Source organism: Amblyraja radiata, chromosome 31 (genome assembly GCF_010909765.2).
Source record: "Amblyraja radiata isolate CabotCenter1 chromosome 31, sAmbRad1.1.pri, whole genome shotgun sequence".
Classification (NCBI taxonomy): domain Eukaryota; kingdom Metazoa; phylum Chordata; class Chondrichthyes; order Rajiformes; family Rajidae; genus Amblyraja; species Amblyraja radiata.
Genome location: NC_045986.1, coordinates 6,279,183 through 6,304,492, shown reverse-complemented (window position 1 = coordinate 6,304,492; position 25,310 = coordinate 6,279,183). Strand labels below are relative to the sequence as shown.

Genomic DNA, 25,310 nt, shown 5'->3' with positions numbered 1-25,310 from the left:
CTAGCCAAGAATATAAAGGAGGATAGTAAAAGCTTTGGTAGACAAAAATGCTGTAGAAACTCAGCGGGTGCAGCAGCATCTATGGAGCGAAGGAAATAGGAACATTGCTGTTTCTTTCGCTCCATAGATGCTGTGCACCCGCTGAGTTTCTCCAGCACTTTTGTCTACCTTCGATTTTCCAGCATCTGCAATTCCTTCTTAAACACATAGTAAAAGCTTCTTTAGGTATGTGAAGAGTAAAAAATAGTTACGACCAAAGTTGGACCGTTGAAGACTGAAAAGGGTGAATTTATTATGGGAAACAAGGAAATGGCAGATGAGTTGAACAGGTACTTTGGATCCATCTTCACTAAGGAGGACACAAACAATCTTTCTGATGTACTAGTGGCCAGAGGATCTGGGCTGAGGGAGGAACTGAAGGAAATCCACATTAGGCAGGAAATGTGTTTGGTAGACCGGTGGGACTGAAGGCTGATAAATCCCCAGGGCCTGATGGTCTGCATCCCAGGGTACTAAAGGAAGTGGCTCTAGAAATCGTAGACGCATCGGTGATCATTTTCCAATGTTCTATAGATTCAGGATCAGTTCCTGTGGATTGGAGGGTAGCTCATGTTATCCCACTTTTTATGAAAGGCGGGAGAGAAAACAGGGAATTATAAACCAGTTAGCCTGACATCGGTGGTGGGGAAGATGCTGGAGTATATCATAAAAGATGAAATAGCGGCACATTTGGATAGCAGTAACAAGATCGGCTGAGTCATCATGGATTTACGAAGAGGAAATCATGCTTGACTAATCTTATCGAATGTTTTGAGGATGTAACTAGGAAAATGGACAAGGGTGAGCCAGTGCATGTAGTGTACCTGGACTTTCAGAAAGCGTTTGATAAAGTTCCACATTGGAGATTAGTGGGCAAAATTAGGGCACATGGTATTGGGGTAGAGTGCTGACATGGATAGAAAATTGGTTGGCGCACAGTCGGGATTAACGGGTCCCTTTCAGAATGGCAGGCAGTGACTAGTGGGGTACCGCAAGCTCGGTTCTGGGACCGCAGCTATTTACAATATATATTAATGATTTAGATGAAGGGATTACAAGTAACATTAGCAAATTTGCAGATGACACAAAGCTTGGTGGCAGTATGAACTGTGAGGAGGATGCTATAAGAATGCAGGGTGACTGGTAGGGGGCAGATGCATGGCAGATGCAGTTTAATGTGGATAAATGTGAGGTTATCCACTTTGGTAGCAAAAACAAGAAGGCAGATTATTATCTAAATGGTGTCAAGTTGGGAAAAGGAGAAGTACAACGGGATCTGGGGGTCCTTGTTCATCAGTCAATGAAAGTAAGCATGCAGGTACAGCAGGCAGTGAAGAAAGCGAATGACATGTTGGCCTTCATAACAAGAGGAGTTGTGTATAGGAGCAAAGAGGTCCTTCTGCAGTTGTACAGGGTCCCTAGTGAGACCACACCTGGAATATTGTGTGCAGTTTTGGTCTCCAAATTTGAGGAAGGACATTCTTGCTATTGAGGGAGTGCAGCGTAGGTTCACAAGGTTAATTCCCGGGATGGTGGGACTGTCATATGCTGAGAAAATGGACGGCTGAGCTTGTATACTCTGGAATTTAGAAGGATGAGAGGATATCTTATTGAAACATATAAGATTATTAAGAGTTTGGACGCTAGAGCAAGAAACATGTTCCCGATGTTGGGGGAGTCCAGAGCCAGGGGCCACAGTTTAAGAATAAGGGGTAAGCCATTTAGAACGGAAATGAGGAAACGCTTTTTCACTCAGAAGTCTGTGGAATTCTCTGCCTCAGAGAGCGGTTCTCTGCGGAATGGTACCATTAGGTGCCGCCGGTTCGGCGCCGCCATTTAGGCACCGCTGTTTCGCCTTTTCGGGGTGTTAGGGTTAGGGTTTCGGGGTATTAGGGTTAGGGTTTCAGGGTGTTAGGGTTAGGGTTTCGGGGTGTTAGGGTTTGGGTTTCGGGGTGTTAGGGTTAGGGTTTCAGGGTGTTAGGGTTTGGGTTTCGGGGTGTTAGGGTTTGGGTTTCGGGGTGTTAGGGTTAGGGTTTCAGGGTGTTAGGGTTAGGGTTTCGGGGTGTTTGGGTTAGGGTTTCAGGGTGTTAGGGTTAGGGTTTCAGGGGGGTTGGGTTAGGGTTTCGGGGTGTTTGGGTTAGGGTTTCGGGGTGTTAGGGTTAGGGTTTCGGGGTGTTAGGGTTAGGGTTTCGGGGTGTTAGGGTTAGGGTTTCGGGGTGTTTGGGTTAGGGTTTCGGGGTGTTAGGGTTAGGGTCAGGGTTAGGGTTAGGGTTAGGGTTCTGATGAGTACAGATATTATAAATGGAGGCGCCGAAACAGCGGCGCCGAAACGGCGGCACCGAAAAGTACCCGACCCGTTCTCTGGATAGGGCTGTTAAAGATAGCAGTCAGGGGATATGGGAAGAAGGCAGGAACGGGGTACTGATTGTGGATAATCAGCCATGTATCACAAAAAGTTAGATTTTACTTCGGAGTCACGTGAGTGACTACGTGAAGAGCCCGCTCAGCACGCATGCGCGGCATTACGTTCAGCAGTGCAACAGCGGCCACATCGGGAGTCAGGCGCTCCCGCAACGGGGTGAAAGAACGGACCGTCAGGTAAGCTCTGAGGTCGGGTTTTCTTTCACAGGGAGCCTTCTGCTTTTCAGGCAGAGAAGAAAGGCTCTTGGGCAAACCTGTCCCCCGCTCGACTCCACGGAGGAGCGTTCCATCTGGGGGGGGGGGCAGCAACAAGGCGGTAGGACCGTTTACCCGGCGCTCCGCTATTCCCCGACACCGTGCCGAGCCCAGCCCGCTAGCGCCTGAGCAGCGGGCTGGAAGTAAAGCCACGGAAGAGGCGTCCGGCCGGTGGCTTCCGACTTGTCGGACGGGGACGTCTCTCCACCCGCACGGGGAGGGGAGACAGCCGCATGAGCCGCATGGAGCGGCTCCTGGAGCAGGAGCTCCAGCGAGACGCGCTTCGTGAGGGGCGCTCCCGCAGGGCGAGTTCAGGCAGTCCCTCCACAGTGTCTTGTGCACTGTCCATTGCTTCCTCCTTACCCGAGGGTAGCTTTGGTGACCAGGACTGGGCTGGTCAAGAAGAGGGGACGCTGGCTGAAGATGTCGGGAGTATGCAACGGGTGCAGGAACAGGAAGAGCTGCTAGGTGTGGTGGACCGCTACGTGGCAACCCAACGTGCAGGAGGCCGTTAAAGGCCAAACCAGCGGCCAGCATTAACCACCACTCCAACAGGCCCCTACAGGAGAGGTGGTCAATGAGGCCTTAGAAACGTATACAGCTCCAGAGAACTGTGAGTCCCTTAAAGTGCCGGTTGTAAACAGCCAAAAGTGGGGGCACGTTGGGGCAAATATTCGGAACCAGGAGCTAAAACTGCAGCGGATCCTCAGGCTCCTGACGTCAGCCATCACATCGTTTGCTCGTTCCGTGGACAAATACGGAGATGACCACAACCTTCGTAAACAAATCATAAGACTTGCCATAAAATCCTAAATTTGCGGGGTTGTGCATACCCCAGCCACTGAGCCAGACCCACTGCTCTTTGGCAAAAACCTCACAAAGCATATGAAGGATATGGAAGAGGCCTTAAAAAACTTTCGGTCTCATGAGGGCAGGATGAGCAAACCAAAAACAATAATTCCTAAGCAGCAGCACCCCATCGCGTCCATCAGTCAACGTCTACCATATGGGACTGGTGAAAGCTCGGGGTCCGCATTCTATCCCCGGAAGCCTTCTTTAGACCAGGGCCCAGAGCGGAACCCATGGAAAATGCGCCACCCCCCAACGTCACCGCCACGTCAGACAACGTGCAAGACTCGTTGGACCGGCAGGAAACAGAAGAATATCCATAACCATGGAGGTAGGTGGGTCTGGTTCCTACCAGCGTATAGAGAATAGGGGCTAAATACTAACAGGGGGAGATTACACCTGTTTAAAGAAGCACGGGAGTCTATCACGAGTGATCAGTATATACTCAATGGCATTAGTGGATACAAATACAATTCATACTAGAAAAATTGCCACCAGTTCAACATTCATCCCAGAGGGTATTTTCCCCTCTCCGTTAAAGAAACGAGAGGGACAAGCTGAACTGGTGAGACTAATTACAAAGGGTATCATGGGAAAACATGAACCCTTGGAATTCGTATCAAATATATTCACTAAACCCAAAAAGGATGGTGGATGTCGCATCATCATTGACTTAACTTCACTAAATATGTTTGTTAAGTATATACATTTCAAAATGGAAACGGTTCTTACTGCCAAACAACTAATTTCCAAAGGATACTTCATGGCAAGCATTGATCTTAAAGATGTTTACTATTTAGTACCATTCACAAGCATCATCGCAGATACCTGAAATTTACCTGGATGGGGCAGCTATGGCAGTTTAAAGCGTTACCCAATGGGTTCACATCAGGCCAAGATTATTCACCAAGATACTAAAACCAGCTCTGGCAATATTCAGAAGACAAAAACATATTGTCATGGCATATCTTGATGATATCTTAAATAGTAGGCAAGACCATGGAATTGACTATGTTAGCTGTATCAGCTACCAAACAGTTATTCGAAACCCTGGGATTGTCTTACATCCAGATAAATCTAAGTTGAAGCCATCCACAATCATGGACTACTTGGGCTTCACAATTAATTCAGTCTACGTGACTGTAACATTGCCAAGAGACAAAACAGTTGAATTGGCACAATCATGCAACAATTTAATGGTCAACGAACTACCAACTATTCGACAAGTAACAGAGTAATTGGGGGAAATGGTAGCAGCATTTCCGGCTACACAATTCGGACCTTTGCACTGTCAAAACTTACAAAGAGCAAAGGTACAGGCACCAAAACGACATGCAGGTTATTATGATCGTGTCATGAAGTTACCCACTGAAGCAATATCACAACTACAGTGGTGTGCAAAAAACGTTTGGCATAGTTTTCAGCCCTATTATCATCACTAACCCTACGTTAGTTATCCAAACAGATGCCAGTGCTCAAGGCTGGGGAGCAACTAACTCTATATCCAGCACAGGTAGTAGATGGACTAACCCAGAGTCATCATTACCACTTACACTGGGCATTAATTATCTAGAGATGTTGGGTGACTTTTATGGTTTAAAAGCAAATATGCATCACTTGCATGTACCGTTACAAATAGATAATACTACGGTGGTGGCCTACATTAACCATATGGGCGGCATAAAATCGGTATCATGCGACAAGTTGGTCAACACAATTTGGCAATGGTGTGTTGAAAGACATATTTGGCTATCAGCAACTTACCTGCCAGGTAAGCTAAATACAGTGGCAGACACCAGGTCACGTAAATTTAATGACAACATCGAATGGATGTTAAACCCCAAAAAATTTGCAAAAGTTATCAAGCAATATGGCACGCCAGATATCGATTTATTTTCATCAAGGCTTGGGAACCAGACCCTGAGGCAGCAGCGGTAGATGCGTTCGCGCTGGATTGGGGAAATTCTTCTTCTATGCATTTCCTCCCTTCTGCCTCATCAGTCGGGGACTACGCACAATACAAATGGACTCTGCTTCAGGTATTTTGATAGTACCCGACTGGCCTACATGATTCCCAATACTCCTTGACATTGTTGTTGAAACTCCGATGGTATTCCCCAGTGACCCAGAGTTATTAACACCCAGTGTCGGGCACAAGCCACCCGTGCCATGAAAAAATCAAACTCCTGGGTTGCAGATTCTGCACAAACCACTTCTGGGACTGGGATTATCAGAACAAACCGTCGACACCATGTCAGCATCCCTCCGAACATCCACTAAAAAACAACACTTGTCCAGCATCAAAAAATGGGAGAAGTACTGCTTGGATACAGGGGCCACCTACTCAACCGCTACAGTTACCAACGTACTGGAATTCCTGGCGAACCTTCACCACGATGAAGGACTCAGCTACAGAGCCATCAACACAGCTAGAAGTGCCCTGTCTGTCTATTTAAAACCAGCTCCAGGACAACAGGCCATGGGGTCCCACCCGCTGGTGGTCAAACTAATGAAGGGTATTTACAACTCTAACCCCCTAGACTAAGGTACACCCATACATGGGATGTCAGTGTGGTCCTGACGTACCTCAAGGGATGGCCATCAGCCAGATCCCTCAACCTGGAACAATCTATGCTCAAAACACTCATGTTGATGGCACTTGTATCTGCACAGAGGGTCCAGTCACTACACCTATTGCGACTGGACAGCATGCTCACAGCTCCAGACCAGATCTCTGTCGTTATCCAGGGAATGATCAAACAGAGCAGACCAGGAACACCTAATCCAGTCGTGGAATTCCGGGCTTACCCGCCAGAACCACGGTTATGTGCCATGACCCACCTACTATCCTACATAGACACAACCAAAAATATTCGAGGGAGATGAAAAGCCTTGTGGGTCAGTCATAAAAAACCTTATGGTCGGGTGACGAGCCAAACCATTTCGAGATGACTCAAGCAGGTGCTAAAAGCTGCTGGGATAAACACTAACATGTACAAATCTCACTCCACCAGGGCAGCATCCACGTCAATGGCTAAAAGAATGGACGTGCATATAGACCACATCCTGGCTACAGCAGGATGGTCGGGAGGAAAGACCGTTCAGAAATTTTATAATAAGCCGTTGGCAAAACCTGCTTTATTTGCAAAAAATTATTTTTTACAGACTGCAAATATTTAATTTAAGCCCAGGGGAGCAATTTAATTTCTTTGTTGTTATTGTTAAAAAATACCATTGTGTTTTTCTACAAACAGATTCATTGGTTGATTACGATAACACACTTCCTCCCTCAAGGACTTCGGCAGTGAGTGAAGTAATAACTGTTACACGGTTTGAAATCACAGAGCTTTGAAGTCTTCATGTAGTCACTCACGTGACTCCGAAGTAAAATAGTAAGATTAAACGAGAACTTACCAGTTTGAAGTCTGATCTGTATTTTATGAGGAGTTACGATGAGGGATTACGTGCACTCCGCTCCCACCCTCAATAATATGGGTCAAACTGATAAACTGATGTCTCCTTTTCTTTACTATGTTTACTTCAATAACTGTGTCTATCTAAGATTCCACACCGCTGCTTTGAATTATGCCGCGCATGCGTGCTGAGTGGGCTCTTGACGTAATCCCTCATCGTAACTCCTCATAAAATACAGATCAAACTTCAAACTGGTAAGTTCTCGTTTAATCTTACTATTTTTGTGATACATGGCCCAACCCGAGTCATCACTATAAATAAGCCTCAAGTTAGTAGCCTTGGCCAGACTTCTTCAGATGCTTTGCAAATTACTTTCTCTCCGTCATAGCTCAGAAGTGACAATATTTTCTAATAATTGTGCATCATTCAATTCCATGGCAACTCCTCTGAAAATGAAGTTGCACGCAATGAGACCACGGCAAGGTCCAGGCATGGCAGTATCAGCCACAAGTAACTTTCATAGATTGATGTTCCAATCAATGAGCAATCTCAAGAACATTCTTATAAAATGAAGCAGCCAGTTGTACACGTACCAAGGCCTAGGCAAGTGTCTGACGTGGGCAATTAAGTGGCAAGTAACATTCAGGTCACAATATTCTATGCAATGACTACCTCAAACATGAAAGATTACATACCTACTCTTGACATTGAAAAACACTACTGTCCACTGCCACAACATTATTGGGTTAATCGCTGACAAGAAATGTAACCAGTTCGTTCTATCTCGACCCAACCTATTTTTTCACATGCTGGCTGTCTTCTCCATTCACCTCTAGATAAAGTATCCCTCCAGGTGATTTATAACAGCTCGCCTAAGATAGTAAACATTTGTTTACTTGGTACAAAGGCATCTGGAATTCTCATGCAACTGCAAAGATTTTAAAGAATATTAAGCAACTTCATAACATCCTCAAATATGGATCAACACCGCATGTCAGGCAGCATCTCTGGACTAGAAGGATGGGTGAAGTTACGGGTCGGGACCCTTCAGTCTGAAGAAGGGTCCTGACCCAAACCTTTACCCACCCTTTTTCTCCAGAGATGCTGCCTGAGCTGCTGATTTACTCCAGCACTTTGTGTCTATCTATGGAACAGTGCAGCACAGGGACTGGCCCTTCAGGCCACAATATTTGTGCCGAACATGATGCCAATTTAAACAGATCTCATCAGCCTGTACATGATCCAAAACCCACTCCCATGTGCCTCTTTAAACACTATATCGCATTTGGTTCCACCATCGCCCCAGGGAAAATGGTTCTGACTATCTACCCTATCTATGCCTCTCATGATCTTCACACAAGCAATTTCGGAGCAAGTCTTTCCTCAACCTGACATTCTAGAGAAAACAATCCAAGTCTATCCAACTTCTCCCTGGAGCTGAAACTCTCTAATCCAGGCAGCTTTCTGGCAAACCTCTTCTGTACCCTCTGCAAAGTCTCCACAGCCTTCCTGTAATGGGGTGATCAGAACTGTTTGTTAAGGGCCTGTCCCACTGTACGAGGTAATTCAAGAGCTCTCCCGAGTTTAAAAAAAAAATCTAACTCATGGTAAGCACGTAGAATGTACGTAGCGGGTAAGTCGGAGCACGGGACGTCTCTTAACGGCTCGTAACGCTAACGGCAGGTACTCTGGAAACGCGGTAAGCTCGTGAAGACTCGTGAAGATTTTTCAACATGTTGAAAAATGTCCACGAGAGCCCCGAGTACTTACGAGCGGCTATTACCGTAATTCTCCGAGTTCGAATCAGGGGAAACTCGAGAGAATTAGCTCGTACAGTGGGACAGGCCCTTAATACCCCGAATGCAGCTTAACCAGAATCTTATGAAGCCGCAATATACATTCTGATTATTTTTGTGCATTACATTAAGGCAGACTATGAATACACATGGTGTTTAGAGAAAGCAAAACTGTTAACATACAAACAATCGAAGAAACAACTCCATTCACTCACTCTGTTAAATCGTTTGGCCTGGAATAGATGGCCATTCACACGGTAGAGCTTCCGCCATCTTCTTGCCCCACGCCTATAGATTGATTCTGGAAAAGAAACAAAAAAGGTATAATGCAACAGCATAGATAGTATTATGTAGAAACAAAGAACTGCAGTTGTTGTTTAATAAAGAAAAAGGATCAAGTGCTGGAGTAACTCAGCAGGTCAGACAGCATCTTTGGAGAACCTGGATAGGTGACGTTTCTTCAGACTAAAGAAGGGTCGCGACCTAAAACGTTACTAATCCATGTTCTCCAGAGATGCTGCCTGACCTGCTGAGTTACTCCAGCACTTTGTGTCCTTTAGCATAATAGTATTTCTCTTCTGGCAGCTGATTTGTAAGCATGATGCTGCATGGGAGGCAAGCCCATCCTGCACATTTCACACAGTCCGAACAAATAGCAGTAGGAGACCCTGTGACAGAGTGCTGCAAAAAGAGTCAGGGGAAAATCCTACCGTTGCTCATCTATATGCCTCATCCACATATCTTTTTCTTAATTTTGTGGCAATTCCAATGAGTTTTTTAGTCATTAGGAAATACAACTAAAATACAGAAAAGGCATGGAGAAACAAGGAACTGCAGATGCTGGTTTACAAAAAAAGACACAAAGTGCTGGAGTAAAGGGCCTGTCCCACTTAGACGATTTTTAGGCGACTGCCGGCGACTGTCATAGTCATAGCATTGCCGAAAAATCGCCCTACGACAATGTCTACGACAAGCTACAACAACCTACCACCTAGTCGACGTCAACCTACAACGGCTACCGTCAACCGGCGATACAATTGAAGCGACTTAGAACATCCACCTATGATTACACCTACGACAACCTACGACGACACAGGTGACAACCAAAGTCAACCTACGTCCACCCGCGACTAGCTCCGACCCTGTCGGCAACAACTGAAGACAATCACGTCATTTTAACACTTGACCACTCTTCTATTGATGTCGGTACCTGTCGCCAATTGACGTAGGTAGCTGCCAATGGAATTCACCGAATCAGCACCGGCGACAACCTACGACAGCACCTACGTCAAGAGAAGTCAAGCTACGCACATTGGCGTCAAACCCACGTCGCCGACTGTCGCCAAAAACTTTTGAACATTTTGAAAATCCAGCAGTGACCAGAAAGACGACTCTTTGGGCGACTGAGGAGACGACACGACCATACAGGCGACACCCCGGCGACCATGTGGCAACAGCCTAGTTGCCTGTAGTTGCCTAAAAAATCGCCTAAGTGGGACAGGCCCTTAAGTCAGTGGTCAGGTAGCATCTTTTAACTCCTCTCAATTTCTCCAAGTTAATGTTGTCGCCATGGCACTCACATGGGGTGCAGTATGCCTGTCTTTTTGTTGGTTATGTCGAACAGTCCTACTTTCAATCATACACTGGCATCATCCCTGAACTGTTTCTATGCTACATAAACAAGTGCATCGAGGCTGCCTCCTGCACCCATGCAGAACTCATTAATTTAATTGATTTCCACTAATTTCCACTCCGCCCTCAAATTGCCCTGCCCACAAAACCATCAAGGATCCAAGAGACAATACCGGGACAAACCTGAGTCCCACTCAGACACACGGAGAATGTGGCAAGGTCTGAATAAGATAACTGGCTGCAAGCAATAGGCCGTGGGCCGAGGTGCCAAAAGGGCTCTAGATTTTAACTTTCGTGCCCTATGTCTGGTATCTACTTGAAATTTGGCACAGATTTAGATAAAACATCATTGATAAGGAATTTATAACTCGTCAGTGCAAAAAGTTGCACACTAATTAATTAAGCTAATTATAAAAAGTAACAGCGCCCTCTTGTGCTCAATAATATATAGCTGTATATGGGAACATTGAATAAGGGACTGCCGCAGAGGTCCCAGGTTTCACCGGCATCTAAACCCGCCTAATTAATGGGTGAGGGCAGATCCTGTGCATTCCCCAGTTTACTGAACCCCACTGACTGCCAGTGTGAAGAGTAGGGGTCATGGCCATAGTGGGACTGGAGCAGTACCAGGCTGTGGAAAGGCTAGGGCATCTTCCACTGAAAGGAAAATGCCTAACCCTAACTCGCCCCCCTTCCAGAACTGCCCACGGCTGGAGCTGGAGCAGCTTTGGGACCAGCTGCGGGCTCCGTACGTGCTCCGTCAGCGCGACTACCTCGGCCAGCATGGCTTTCTGGATCATCAGCAGCAGCCCACTCGACGCCTCGATTACACCGAATGTCAACATGGTGGGGAGCAGCACGGCCCTGCACGCCTCCCGGGCCGGCTACAGCACCCCCATAGAGCCGGCTCCGTCAGTCCGCCTGCTCGCTTGCTGCAACACCGGCCGACGGACAGCCCGACCGACCCCTTACAGCACCCACTGGCCGGCCAACAGCCTGACCTACTGACTGAACCCCCCCCCCTGACCTACTGACTGACGCCCTGCTGCTCAGCTTGGCCCAGGGCCGCCTTCAGCACCCCCATAGCGCCGGCTCCGTCAAGGAAGTCCTCAGAAAAAAAAATACGCCTGCGGGCTGGATGTTTTTGGGTTACGGGCAGGATCTGGCCCGTGGGCTGTAGGTTGCCGACCCCTGTCCTAACCCTAACCCTCTTCCACTGAGAGGAAAATGCCTAACCCTAACCCTGACCCTAACCCTGACCCAAACCCTAACCTTGACCGTGACCCTAACCTTAACCCTCTTCTACTGAGAGGAAAATGCCTAGCCCTAACCCTGCCCCTAACCCTAATCCTAACCCTCGCTCTACATTTTTATTTATCGTTTTTATTTCACAGTTCACAACATCATAACTTTACAAAGATAAATCAGTTGTAAAACAAAATTATCAGCAAGTGGTTAGCATTACCTTTATTCCTTCGAAACCTTGCTATTGTTGTGATGTTATTAGGAGGCAGCCATGATCCCAGTGTGCTCGCTGCCTAGCTAGCATGAAACAAAGCGGGTGATTGGTCAATTGACATCCGACTCAATGTCAAACGTCCTTGATTGATTGAACAATTACTTGATTGAACAATTACTACTCGGAAAATTGGAGGCTTTTCTCATATTTTAAAATTATGTGCAGGTTTTGTTCTTGACGAGTTTCAGGTATGAGGAAGAGAGTTTGTAGAGTGCCTCCAAGATGGATTCTTAGAGCAGCTTGTAATGGAGCCGACCAGAGAAAAGGCAATTTTGGATTTAGTGTTGTCCAATGAACCAGATTTGATAAGACAACTAGAGGTAAAGGAACCGCTTGGAGGTAGTGATCATAATATGATTAGTTTTAATCTGCAATTTGAGAAGGAGAACGCTAAATCGCAAGTGCCAGTGATGCAGTTGAACAAAGGGGACCATGAAGGCATGAGGGAGGAGCTGGCCAAAGGGATCCTAGCAGGAATGATGGTGGGACAGCAATGGCAGGAATTTCTGGGCATAATCCGGAAGACGCAGGATCATTTCATTCCAAAAAGGAAGAAAGTTTCTAAGGGGAGTAGGAGGCAACTGTGGCTGACAAGAGAAGTTAGTTAGGGAAAGAATAAAACTAAAAGAAAAGATGTATAACACAGCAAAGAGTAGCCGGAAGCCAGAGGATTGGGAAACTTTCATAGGACAACAGAAGGAAACAAAACGGGCAATACGGGCTGAAAAGATGAAGTACGAGGGGAAGCTGGCCAGGAAAATAAAGAAGAACAGTAAAAGCTTCTTTAGATATGTTAAGGGAAAAAAGAATAGCAAAGTCACGGGTGAAGGCAGGCACGGGTGAAATTATTATGGGGAACAAGGAAATGGCAGAAGAGTTGAACAGGTACTTTGGATCTGTCTTCACTAAGGAAGACACAAACAATCTCCCAGAAGTACTGGAGGACAGAGGATCTAAGGGGGTAGAGGAACCGAAATAAATTTTCATTAGGCGAGAAATAGTATTGGGTAGGCTAATGGGACTGAAGGATAATAAATCCCCTGGGCCTGATGGTCTGCATCCCAGGGTCCTCAGGGAGGTGGCTCTAGAAATAGTGGACGCATTGGTGATCATTTTCCAATGTTCAATAGATTCAGGATCAGTTCCTGTGGATTGGAGGATAGCTAATGTTATCCCACTTTTCAAGAAAGGAGTGCGAGAGAAAACGGGGAATTACAGACCAGTTAGCCTGACTTCGGTGGTGGGAAAGATGCTGGTCAATTATTAAAGAGGTAATAATGGGGCATTTGGATAGCAGTAAAAGGATTAGTCCAAGTCAACATGGATTTATGAAAGGAAAATCATGTTTGACTAATCTTCTGGAATTTTTTGAGGATGTGACAAGTAAAATGGATGAGCGGGTGCCAGTGGATGTAGTGTATCTAGACTTTCAGAAAGTCTTTGATAAGGTCCCGCACGGGAGACTGGTGACTAAAATTAGAGCACATGGGTAGGGTATTGACGTGGATAGAAAATTGGTTGGCAGACAGTAAGCAAAGAGTAGGGGTGAACGGGTCCTTTTCAGAATGGCAAGCAGTGGCGAGTGGAGTGCCGCAAGGCTCGGTGTTGGGGCTGCAACTGTTTACCATATGTATTAATGATTTGGACGAGGGAATTAGGAGCAACACCAGCACGTTTGCGGATGACACAAAGCTGGGTGGCAGTGTGAACTGTAAAGAGGATGTTAGGAGGTTGCAGGGTGACCTGGACAGGTTGAGTGAGTGGGCAGGTGCGTGGCAGGTGCAGTATAATATAGATAAATGTGAGGTTATCCACTTTGGCGGCAAAAACAAGGGGGCAGATTATTATCTCAATGGGGTTAGGTTTGGTAAAGGGGAGGTACAGCGAGACCTGGGTGTCCTTATACACCAGTCACTGAAAGTTGGCGTGCAGGTACAGCAGGCAGTGAAGAAAGCTAATGGAATGTTGGCCTTCATAACAAGAGGATTTCAGTATAGGAGTAAAGAGGTTTTGGGCTCTGGTAAGACCACATCTGGAGTATTGTGTACAGTTTTGGTCTTCTAATTTGAGGAAGGACATCCTTGTGATTGAGGCAGTGCAGCGTAGGTTCATGAGATTGATCCCTGGGATGGCGGGACTGTAATACGAGGAAAGATTGAAAAGACTAGGCTTGTATTCACTGGAGTTTAGAAGGATGAGGGGGCACTTATAGAAACATATAAAATTATAAAAGGACTAGATGCAGGAAAATTTTTCCCAATGTTGGGCGAGTCCAGAACCAGGGGCCACAGTCTTAGAATAAAAGGGAGGCCATTTAAGACTGAGGTGAGAAAAATCTTTTTCACCCAGAGAGTTGTGAATTTGTGGAATTCCCTGCCAGAGAGCAGTGGCAGCCAAATCACTGGATGGATTTAAGAGAGAGTTAGATAGAGCTCTAGGGGTTATTGGAATCAAGGGATATGGGGAGAATGCAGGCACGGGTTATTGATTGGGGACGATCAGCAATGATCACAATGAATGGCGGTGCTGGCTCGAAGGGCCGAATGGCCTCCTCCTGCACCTATTTTCTATGTTTCCATGTTTCTATGATTTCTATAATATTTTTACACAATATGTTATAAATACAGGTAGATTCGTGATTTGGATCACAAAATGAAATGAAAAAGCACCTCGGCCCACGGTCTACAAGGTCAGGCAACATCATTGCCGATAGTGTGACCCTACCCGATGAACTTTCTATGCTCGCTTCGAGCAGAAGGCTAAGGGCGTGACACCTGATCCTTCAGACTCCAGTGTGCCTGTCCTCAGGGTGACTGTTGCAGAGGTTAGATTGGCCTTCCTGAGGGTAAATGTACAAAAAGCAACTTGCCCAGACAGAGTTCCTGGCTGTGTCTTCAGTAGCTGAGTGGACCAGGTAGCGGGAATAACCGCGGACATCTTTAATCTCTCCCTACTCCTCTCTGAGGTACCCACTTGCTTCAAGAAGACAAATGTCATCCCAGTGCCGAGGAAAAGCAAGACCTCATGCCTAAAAGACTACCGTCCAGTGGCCTTGACATCCACCATCATGAAATGGTTCGAGATGCTAGTTAAGGTGCGCAATAAATCCAGTCTGCCTTGACCCACTGCAGTTCGCCTACCGCCGTAACAGGACCACAGATTATGCCATTTCGCTAGCCCTCCACTCATCCCGGGAACACCTGTTTAAGAGAGACACGTACGTCAGACTCCTTTTCAGACTACAGCTCTGCTTTTAATACCATTATACCATCCAAGCTCATCACCAAACTCGCAAGGAGCGGTCAGCACTCATCTCTGCAACTGGATCCTCGACCTCCTGACCAACAGACCCCAATCTGTGAGGATAGGGGACAAATTATTTCTTCTGATAATCCTCAGCACTGTTTCTCTGCAAAGATGAGTTCTCAGCCCCTTTCTTTACTCCTTGTGCAGCCATGTATAAATCTAATTCAATTTTAAAATTCACAGGTGCCATCGCCATTGTGAGCTGGATATCAAATAATGATGAGACAGAGTACAGGAACGAGATTGAGAACCTTGTGTCCTGGTGTTGAGCTAATGATCTTTCTCTCGATATCAGCAAGACAAAGGAGATAGTGATCAACTTCAGGAAACATACCCGAGTTTGCATCAAAGGCGCTGAAGTCGAGATGGTTGAAAACTTCATATTTCCTCAGAGTCAATATCATCAACAACTTCTTCTGGACCACCCATATTGAAGCCATGACCAAGAAAGCACACCAACGTTTCTACTTCCATAGAAGGCTTAGGAAGTTTGCATGTCCCCGACAACACTCACCAACTTCGACAGATGCACCATAGAAAGTATTTTATCAGGATGCATCACAGCTTGTTTTGGGAACAGCTCCATCAAAGACCGCAAGAAATTGCATTGAATTGTGGACGCAGCCCAGACCATCAGACAAACCAACCTCCCTTCTATTGACTCAATTTCTTCTGATCCCCACCATTCACCCCACCATCCTCCGCTTCCATCTCATCATTCTCCGACATTTCCGTCACCTCAAATGTGATACCACCACCAGCCACATCTTCCCATCCCCTCCCCTATCCGCCTTCTGTAGCGACCCTCTGTAATTCTTTGGTTTACTCATCCCTTCCCACACAATCACCCCCTCTCCAGGTACTCTTCTGCAACTGCAGGAGATATAACACCTGCTCCTGTATCTCCTCCCTCACATTCATCCAGGGACTCCGGAAGTCCTCCTAGATGTGTCAGAGGTGTGTCACATGGGTAGCTCAAAATCCAAAGGTCTGAACATTGCATTCTCCAATTTTAAGTAACTAACCAAAAATACCTACACCCCCCCCCCCCCCCCCTTCCCTGTGTCCCACCTATACTCAAACCCATTTCCCCCCCTCCACATCCTCTTCCACCTATACTACATCATCTTGTTTCACAATTCACAACTCTACTCACACCTTTTCTCACACATTATTGATTAGGGTGTCAGGGGTTATGGGGAGAAGGCAGGAGAATGGGGTTGAGGGAAAGATAGATCAGCCATAATTGAATGGCATAGACTAGAATGGAGTAGACTTGATGGGCCGAACAGCCTAATTCTGCTCTCATCACTTCTGAACTTATGACCATCTTTTTTTCCTTTCAACACTGGCATTTGTCCTACAATATGCCTATTAAAAAACCCACTATATCCACCTATCATTTTTATCCACCTATGACTTGCCAGGCTTTGTCCTACACCTTCTTTCTTCCAGCTTTCCTTCCTACCCTTCCCCCACCCCACCACAATTCGGCTGGAGAAGGGTCCTGACTCAAAACGTCACCTATCCAGGTTCTCCAGATATGCTGTCTGACCCACTATGTGTCTTTTAAAAAAAAATCTTCTTCAGACTGAAAGTAGATAGGAGGGAACTGGAGGTAGGAAAAGGCCAGAAAAAAAATCAGGGCTGGCAACAGGGTGGAGCCCATAACGGTCCATTGTTGGCTGGGGATGTGGTGATTAAAAAAGGATACAAGGATGTGAACAGTGCAACTAGTGGAATGACTAGGGTGGGGGAAGTGCAGTGGAGAGAGGGAATGCAAGGGTTACTTGAAATTAGAGAAATCAACGTTCATACTGCTGGCGTTGTAAGCTGCCCAAGCAAAATATGAGGAGCTGTTCCTCCAATTTGCGTGTGGCCTCACTGACAGTGGAGGAGGCCCAGGACACAAAAGGTCAGTGTGGGAATTGGAACCGGAGTTAAAATGTTTGGCTACAAGTTGATGGCATAGGCCAAGGTGGACTAAGCGTAAGTGTTCAGCGAAACAATCGTCCAGTCTGTGCTTGGTCTCGCTGATATATAGGAGCCCACATCGAGAACAATGGATACAATGGATGAGATTATAATTTCCAGCATCCATTTTTTAAATTGATTTTATTCCAATATTCGTATTATTTTATTCCAACTTTACATAACCTGGATGGCATGGTAACACAGTAGGTATTCCTTCCCTCCAGAGATGCTGCCTGTCCCACTGAGTTACTCCAGATTTTTGTGTCTATCTTTGGTTTAAACCAGCATCTGCAGTTCCTTCCTACACAGTAGTGCTGCTGTCTCACATCCCTGGGAACCTGGATGCAATCCTGAATCAAATGCTGTGTGTAGTTTGCATAAACCCCCCCCCCCCCCCCACTGTGGGCGAGTGTAAATCACCCTTAGTGTGGCACAAAAGTTGGTCCCGAAATAAAAAATAAGTAGTAGCATTAAAATAAGCAAAGGGGTTTAGGAGAAGGAGGGTAGAGGGGGGAATTATGGATGGGGAATTCATTTGTTTGGTAACATAATAAGTAAGTAAATGTAAGTATTTACTTAGTATACTTTTCTTTATATCCTTGGAAATTATTTATGATGCTGGCCCCTCAAGACCATAACCATCTCTTGCCATTAAAAAGCATTACACACAAATTTAAAGATTATAACATTCCTATAATATGACCTGAGATATTGTGTCAGGTTTTGTGGGATTAGCAAATTTTGGATTAATCCTATAAATAAATAAATAACGGCTTTGGGCATGAACTCCAGAGAGAGTATGCCAGTCACAATTAATTAGGAACCTCTACCTTGAATACATACACTGCAATTTGAAGTGGATTGCACATTTACAAATTAACCACTTTAATAAATCAGGATTAAACAGGCCTAAACTTAACTGCAAAGTGCAGAGAGGAGAGAGAGAGGAAGCTGCAAATTAATTAAATGCTGCCTTAATAAATGCAGCCTTCCTTGGGGGAAAATAAGTCAGCCATCGGCCATTAAGTAAATGGGCTTGTAATGGATGAAATTGAACTTCATAGACAAAGGGACAGTTGCAAAATGATTCATGCAACATCTTATTTCTAATCACAGTAAGTACCATATCTAGTTCTTCAATAGCACTGTTTCCAGACTTCCTGGCAACTGAACAGTATTAATTAGTCATAAATGTCAGTAATACACACTCACTTCCTGTTTAGCCTCAAAGAAAGGTGTGACTGCACTGTCAATACACAGCAATGTTTAATATCTGAAAATGTACAGTGATTTTAACATTAACAAGTTAATAATCTCAGGAGAATCAGAGACACAAGAAAAATCTGGTAGGGTCCCAAACCAAAACATCATCTATCCATGTGCTTCAGAGATACAGCCTGGCCTGTTGATACAATCCAGCACTTTGTGTTTGACAAAATATCTCCACATGTTTGAATGAGTGCAGCTTTAATCATGCTCAACAAGCTTAACACTATCCAGGACAAACGGATCAGCTGAGTTCAGCAACTTGACCATTCGTACAGTACATTATCATCACATCATGGCCGCAGTTTGTGCCATCATCTAAATTGTGATTCACCACCATCTTCTCAAGGGCAATGCCAATGAACTTTGGCCTGATAAATGACACACAATGAATAAAAACCTCAAGATCCATATGACATCCCATGCTCGAAATATTCTTGTGGCAAATTTTAAAAGTGAGAAAAAAAATTGTGGTACGCAAATTGGATTTTACACCTGGGACCTAGTTTGGCAAATGAGGCAATGTTCAACTTCACTTTGTTCTTGGACTGCAAGTTGCAAAATAGGTTAGGTTTCTGTGGTGGTTTTTATGACTAATATGCGCCATATTTTTTGGTTGGTTTCTTTAGCAAAATACGTATGCACAAGGATACCCGTGACTGAAACACTTATTAACAGAACTGCATTTAATTTAACACTAAATCCTGATGTGATGGCAGAAATGGGGAGAAGGCAGGCACGGTTATTGATTTGGGACGATCACCCATGATCACAATGAATGGCGGTGCTTGCGTGAAGGGCCGAATGGCCTCCTCCTGCACCCATTTTCTGTGTTTCTATGTTTCTAATCCTTGGCAGATTTCATTCTACTTTATTGAGCATTTTTAGCAAGCATTTATGTCAAGTATATTTGCTGCATTATATAATTACACAAATGTGCTTGTTTTTATCTCAAGGTTATCAATCCAGTGTTTCAAGTAATTGATCAACTGCAGCTTCTGCCAATTTCAAAAGAATGTGTTTGGTACTCATTTGGAAATTATCAACATTATCAACATAAGCACTTTGCATAAAGGTAGTTGTTTCCAATAGCTGGTAGACAAAAATGGGGTTTAGGAAGCTTGTTGGAACAAAGGCCAAAGAAAAGAAAGGAAGGAAGGAAGGAAGGTGTGAGACAGGTTTGAAGTATAAAGCTAGAGGGAGGGAATTGGTGGGGATGTTGGGTGAGTGGAACTGGCTGTCTTCAATCTACTAAAGTCTCATGCCTAACTTTGCTGAGATAATAAAGAAGCATTTGCAGACATACATCAGTAACCTAAGGAGATTAAACAATTGTTGTAAAAGTTTAAAAATAATTCCTACACCAAAATGTTTTTGAAGCATAACCAGGTGCAAGAAAAACTATCACAAACCAAATATAATTAATACCATTCACTAAATAAATCAATCTTTTATGCATGCATTCACTACCTGCTGATTTACTCTCTGTGGATTTGCATACACAAGGTCAGTCCCAGGCCCCATCTCAAAATTTTGTGACAAATACTCATGTATATGGTGAGAACCAACCAAGTCAAGTCAAGTCAAGTCACTTTTATTTCTATAGCACATTTAAAAAACAACTCTTGTTGACCAAAGTGCTTTACATTGGTGGAGGTACTAACGTTATACAACATTGGTTCATAGATTAAGTACATACATAAATACATACATATAGCCCCCCCCTCACCCCCTCAGAGGACGTCAAGAAAGTCTTGAGAGTAAAGATGAGTTTTAAGTCTCGACTTAAGAGTCGATGGAGGGGGCAGTTCTGATGGGAAGAGGGATGCTGTTCCACAGTCTAGGAGCTGCAACCACAAAGGCGCGGTCGCCCCTGAGCTTATGCCTAGACCGCGGGATGTTCAGTAACCTCAAGTCAGCCGATCTGAGGGTCCTGAGGTGGTGTGGTGGGTAAGCAGACTTTTGATGTAGGTGGGGGCAAGCAAGAAGGATCTTGAAATTTATTCTGAACCGCACAGGGAGCCAGTGGAGAGAGGCGGGGTGATGTGGTCCCTCTTTCAGGTGCCCGTCAAGAGTCTCGCTGCGGCGTTTTGGACCAGTTGCAGGCGGAACAGGGAAGATTGGCTGATGCCAGTGTAAAGGGAGTTGCAGTAATCGAGGCGGGAGGAGATAAATGTGTGGATGATCTTTTCGAGGTCATCAAACTGGAGGAATTGTTTTATTTTAGCTATCGTCCAAAGCTGGAAGCTGGAACCACTGTCTGTATAAATACTGTGATCAATTTCCAGACCATTCTTATTCAGTAACTTTCTGCTGTGCTAAAAACATAACATGCTGAAAAACTCAGCACGTCAGACAGCATATCAAAAGAGAAACAATTATTGTTTTAGGTTGAAGAGTTTATCAGATTGAGCAAGAAATAAAGCAATTTAGTCAAAGCAATGAAGAAGCAGAGGGTGGAGCAGGTGGCACCAAAAGAAAGCCTGTAAATCAAATGAGGTAACCATAAAATGGGTAGTTAAGCTCCTTTGTCTGTGAAATGTGTTGCTGATAAGCAAGTTCGGTATCTCAATAAACACAAGGAATCATGGGATTTATCAGTTGAGCTTATCGGACTTGATATTAAAATCCCTACTATAATTGGCACCTTCTCAATATCTTGATTACCTTGGGCATATCTTGGGCACCCTGATTACCCCAATGAAGTTTTAACCCCTACCCCGGTCATTCCGGATAAAAAAAAGTGAACGCAGCGCTGTATAAACTGTGTATAAATCTATATTACTAAAAGTCTATTCTGGACCGGTTTTGGAGATCTGTGCTGCGATTTCCAAGAGAACGCCGCCACCTACGGCCGTCATTTTTGGCCACCTCGCTCAGAGCCCCCCTCCGCCGCATGTGTGCCGAGGATTTTTCCAGTCGATGAAAAATGACAGAAATATTAAGGATTTTACTAATTCCCCATTCTCTCTGCTGCCCCCGCTGGCGGCAGGGGGGATGGACTATAAAACCAGGAAGTGGCGTGCCTCAATTAGTCTGCAAGCTGGAGGAAGGCAGAGGGTCACGTTTCTCTGAGCTGTGAATAACACTGAACACAACTGTGAGTAAGTACCCTTAATGTGGTCTGAAAATGAAAATATGGTTAAAGTAAAAAAGCACCGCCTGCAAATGGTTGTTTGGGGGGTTTGGGTTGAAATAAAAAGGCACTCTCTCTCCCCCCTTCTCCTCTCCAACCCCCCCCCCCCCCCTCTCCTCTCCCCCCCCCCTCTCCTCTCCCCCCCCCCTCTCCCCCCCCTCTCCTCTCCTCTCTCCCCCCCCTCTCCTCTCCCCCCTCTCTCCTCTCCATCCCCTCTCCTCTCCCCCCCTCTCCTCTCGCCCCCTCTCCTCTCCCCCCCCCTCTCCTCTCTCCCCTCCTCTCCTCTCTCCCCCCTCTCCTCTCCCCCCCTCTCCTCTCTCCCCTCTCTCCTCTCCCCCCCTCTCCTCTCCCCCCCTCTCATCGCGCCCCCTCCTCTTCCCCCTCTCCTCTCCCCCCCTCTCCTCTCCCCCCTCCTCTCCTCTCCACTCCCCCCTCTCTCTCTCTGCGCTTTTTCTCCCCCTCCTCCCCTCCATCCCCTCCCCCACTGTCCCTCCCCTAAACCCCCCTCTCCTCCACACACCCCTACCCCCTTCCCTCCACCCCCCTCCCCCTCCCTGTTCCACACCTCTCCCCCTCCCCTCACCTCACCCCCCTCTCAGCACACCCCCTCACTCCCCCTCTCCTCTCCCCCCCCCTCCTCTCCCCCCCACTCCTCTCGCCCCCTCCTCTTCCCCCTCTCCTCTCCCCCCCTCCTCTCCCCCCTCTCCTCTCCTCTCCCCCCCCCTCTCTCTTTCTCCCCTCTTTTTCTCCCACTCCTCCCCTCCATCCACTTCCCCACCGTCCCTCCCCTAAACCCCCCTCCCCTCCACACACCCCTACCCCCTTCCCTCCACCCTCCCTGCTCCCCACCTCTCCCCCTCCCCTCACCTCTCCCCCCCTCTCTCCCCCTCACTCTCACCCTCTCTCTCCTCCCCTCCCCTCCACCCCCACCTTTCCCCTCCCCCACCCTCCCCCTTCTCCTCCTCGCCACCCCCTCTCCCTCTTGCCCCTCTCTCTGTGTCTCTGCCCCTTCTCTCTCTGCCCTCACTCTCTACCCCCCCCCCCTCCCCCCCTCTCTAGATGTGACTGCAAGTTGGGGGCTATGTGTCAGTAGATAGGGTGGTTATGGGGTAAAAGGAGCAAATTAATACTATTAATATAATATCAAGGGGGGTAATTAGCGTGAGTGCGGGGGGGGCGGGGATAGTTAGTGTGTGTGACGCTGCATGCCGCCTCCCCCCCCCCCACAACCGCACGTTGGGGGAACAGACCCAACGGGTCTGCACTTGGTCTAGTTATTAACTATTTACCAAGGAATTAATCTAGAATTCTGTCAACTGAATAGCTTCCTTTCTTGTTCTGCTGTTCACACACTACTTATATAGTCCCAGTTCCAGCTCAGTTCATTAATCTGCAATTATGAGATATTCAAAAAGTTAAAGAATTTATTATTTTCATTTAATCCTTAATGTGTTTGCTACTGGAATAAGAAAATATTACTTGTGTTTGAAACATTTTATCTTTATTCATAATTTATGTATAAAAATATTTAATCTGAGGCAGGCAGCGACTGTATCAGTATGATGTGGGCTGATCCTTTACCTACAGGCGGTGTGAATGTACCGTTAAGGCAAAGATTCATGTCCGAGGAAATCTGTGAAGGAGCCGCCAATCCGATATAAGACATTTAACTGCGAAATGCCTGCCGTTAAGTATTGGATAGATTGAGTGGAGGGTCTGTGTTGTTCCAAGTGTGCGGTGGTTGCGGTGCGTTTCCCCCAGCCATCTCCCCCAGTGCACGTTGACCAGCACAGTTCGCCGGCCCTTGATAGCAGAGGCTCTTTGTGCAGGTGTTACCCGATGCCCAAAGACCTCGTGGAGATTCTGCGTTAGGATCGGGCACGCAGCGAGCTAGCGAGAGGGCTGTCAGATCAGATAAGCCCAGGTTGCCGAGTGGCGGATTGTAATGGGTCATTATTAAACTGTTCTATCTGTACGGCATCGCCAGCTCTCTCTCTCCCAGCTCCCCCACCCCAACTTCGACAAAGTTTGACTGAGAAAATGTTCCTATCCATATTACGGGTTGACTCCGCGTTTGCCCACTCGCTGGTGCTATGGGGCCCACCTCTGCTTTTGTTCCTTATCAACCTCAGAAGTATTGTACATCACCTAAAAAAATGTACTCCAGCAGTTTGCCCAGGATTCCTTCACAGCAACTTGCAAATTTACAACCTCCCAAACAAACAGGGCAAGAGCAGCAGAGTGCATATTGTAGCGGCACCTGCTGGTGAGCGCCAATATCGAACCCGGCGGTCGGAAACGGCGGGCACGTGACCCGGGAGGGGTCGGGGTTTTCGTGCGGTTTTGCTTTTCCCGCGGCAGTTGTTCGACGACCACCGTTGTGGCCAGTCGCGTGTGTTGGACTTATAGTGTCAGAGAACGAGTTTCGTAATAAACATTGTTCAAAGAATTTGATCGTTGTCTCTTCACCGCTAAAATATGACTATTAAATACTCGTAACTCTTGTTATTGACTTTAAATCCTGGAGCTTTGTACCCAAACTACAGTGCAAGAAATGTTATTGTATTCTCCCATATACTCAATAATCAACTCATACCATATAACCATATAACCATATAACCATATAACAATTACAGCACGGAAACAGGCCATCTCGACCCTTCTAGTCCTTGCCGAACACGTATTCTCCCCTAGTCCCATATACCTGCGCTCAGACCATAACCCTCCATTCCTTTCCCGTCCATATAACTATCCAATTTATTTTTAAATGATAAAAACGAACCTGCCTCCACCACCTTCGCTGGAAGCTCATTCCACACAGCCACAACTCTCTGAGTAAAGAAGTTCCCCCTCATGTTACCCCTAAATTTCTGTCCCTTAATTCTCAAGTCATGTCCTCTTGTTTGAATCTTCCCTACTCTCAGTGGGAAAAGCTTATCCACGTCAACTCTGTCTATCCCTCTCATCATTTTAAAGACCTCTATCAAGTCCCCCCTTAACCTTCTGCGCTCCAAAGAATAAAGCCCTAACTTGTTCAACCTTTCTCTGTAACTTAGTTGCTGAAACCCAGGCAACATTCTAGTAAATCTCCTCTGTACTCTCTCTATTTTGTTGACATCCTTCCTATAATTAGGCGACCAAAATTGTACCCCATACTCCAGAATTGGCCTCACCAATGCCTTGTACAATTTTAACATTACATCCCAACTTCTATACTCAATGCTCTGATTTATAAAGGCCAGCACACCAAAAGCTTTCTTTACCACCCTATCTACATGAGATTCCACTTTCAGGGAACTGTGCACAGTTATTCCCAGATCCCTCTGTTCACCTGCATTCTTCAATTCCCTACCATTTACCATGTACGTCCTATTTTGATTTGTCCTGCCAAGATGTAGCACCTCACACTTATCAGCATTAAACTCCATCTGCCATCTTTCAGTCCACTCTTCCAACTGGCATAAATCTCTCTGTAGACTTTGAAAATCGACTTCATTATCCACAACCCCACCTATCTTAGTATCATCTGCATACTTACTAATCCAATTTACAACACCATCATCCAGATCATTGATGTACATGACAAACAACAGTGGACCCAACACAGTTCACTGTGGCACCCCACTAGTCACTGGCCTCCAACCTGACAAACAACCATCCACCATTACTCTCTGGCATCTCCCATTCAGCCACTGTTGAATCC

The 25,310-nt window shown here is 46.0% G+C and overlaps 1 protein-coding gene across 1 annotated transcript in view; it reads right to left on the bottom strand.

Annotated features, from left to right (window-relative positions):
- The window catches only part of LOC116990665 (protein kinase C zeta type-like), a 288,589-nt gene that overhangs the window by 245,949 nt on the left and 17,330 nt on the right, over positions 1 to 25,310 (bottom strand). Inside the window, exons 3-4 of the mRNA XM_033048584.1 lie at positions 23,570 to 23,573; positions 8,990 to 9,075 (exon numbers count right to left, since the gene is read on the bottom strand). Of these exons, the coding sequence (XP_032904475.1) occupies positions 8,990 to 9,075; positions 23,570 to 23,573 (90 nt within the window). The remainder of the gene's footprint in view (positions 1 to 8,989; positions 9,076 to 23,569; positions 23,574 to 25,310) is intronic.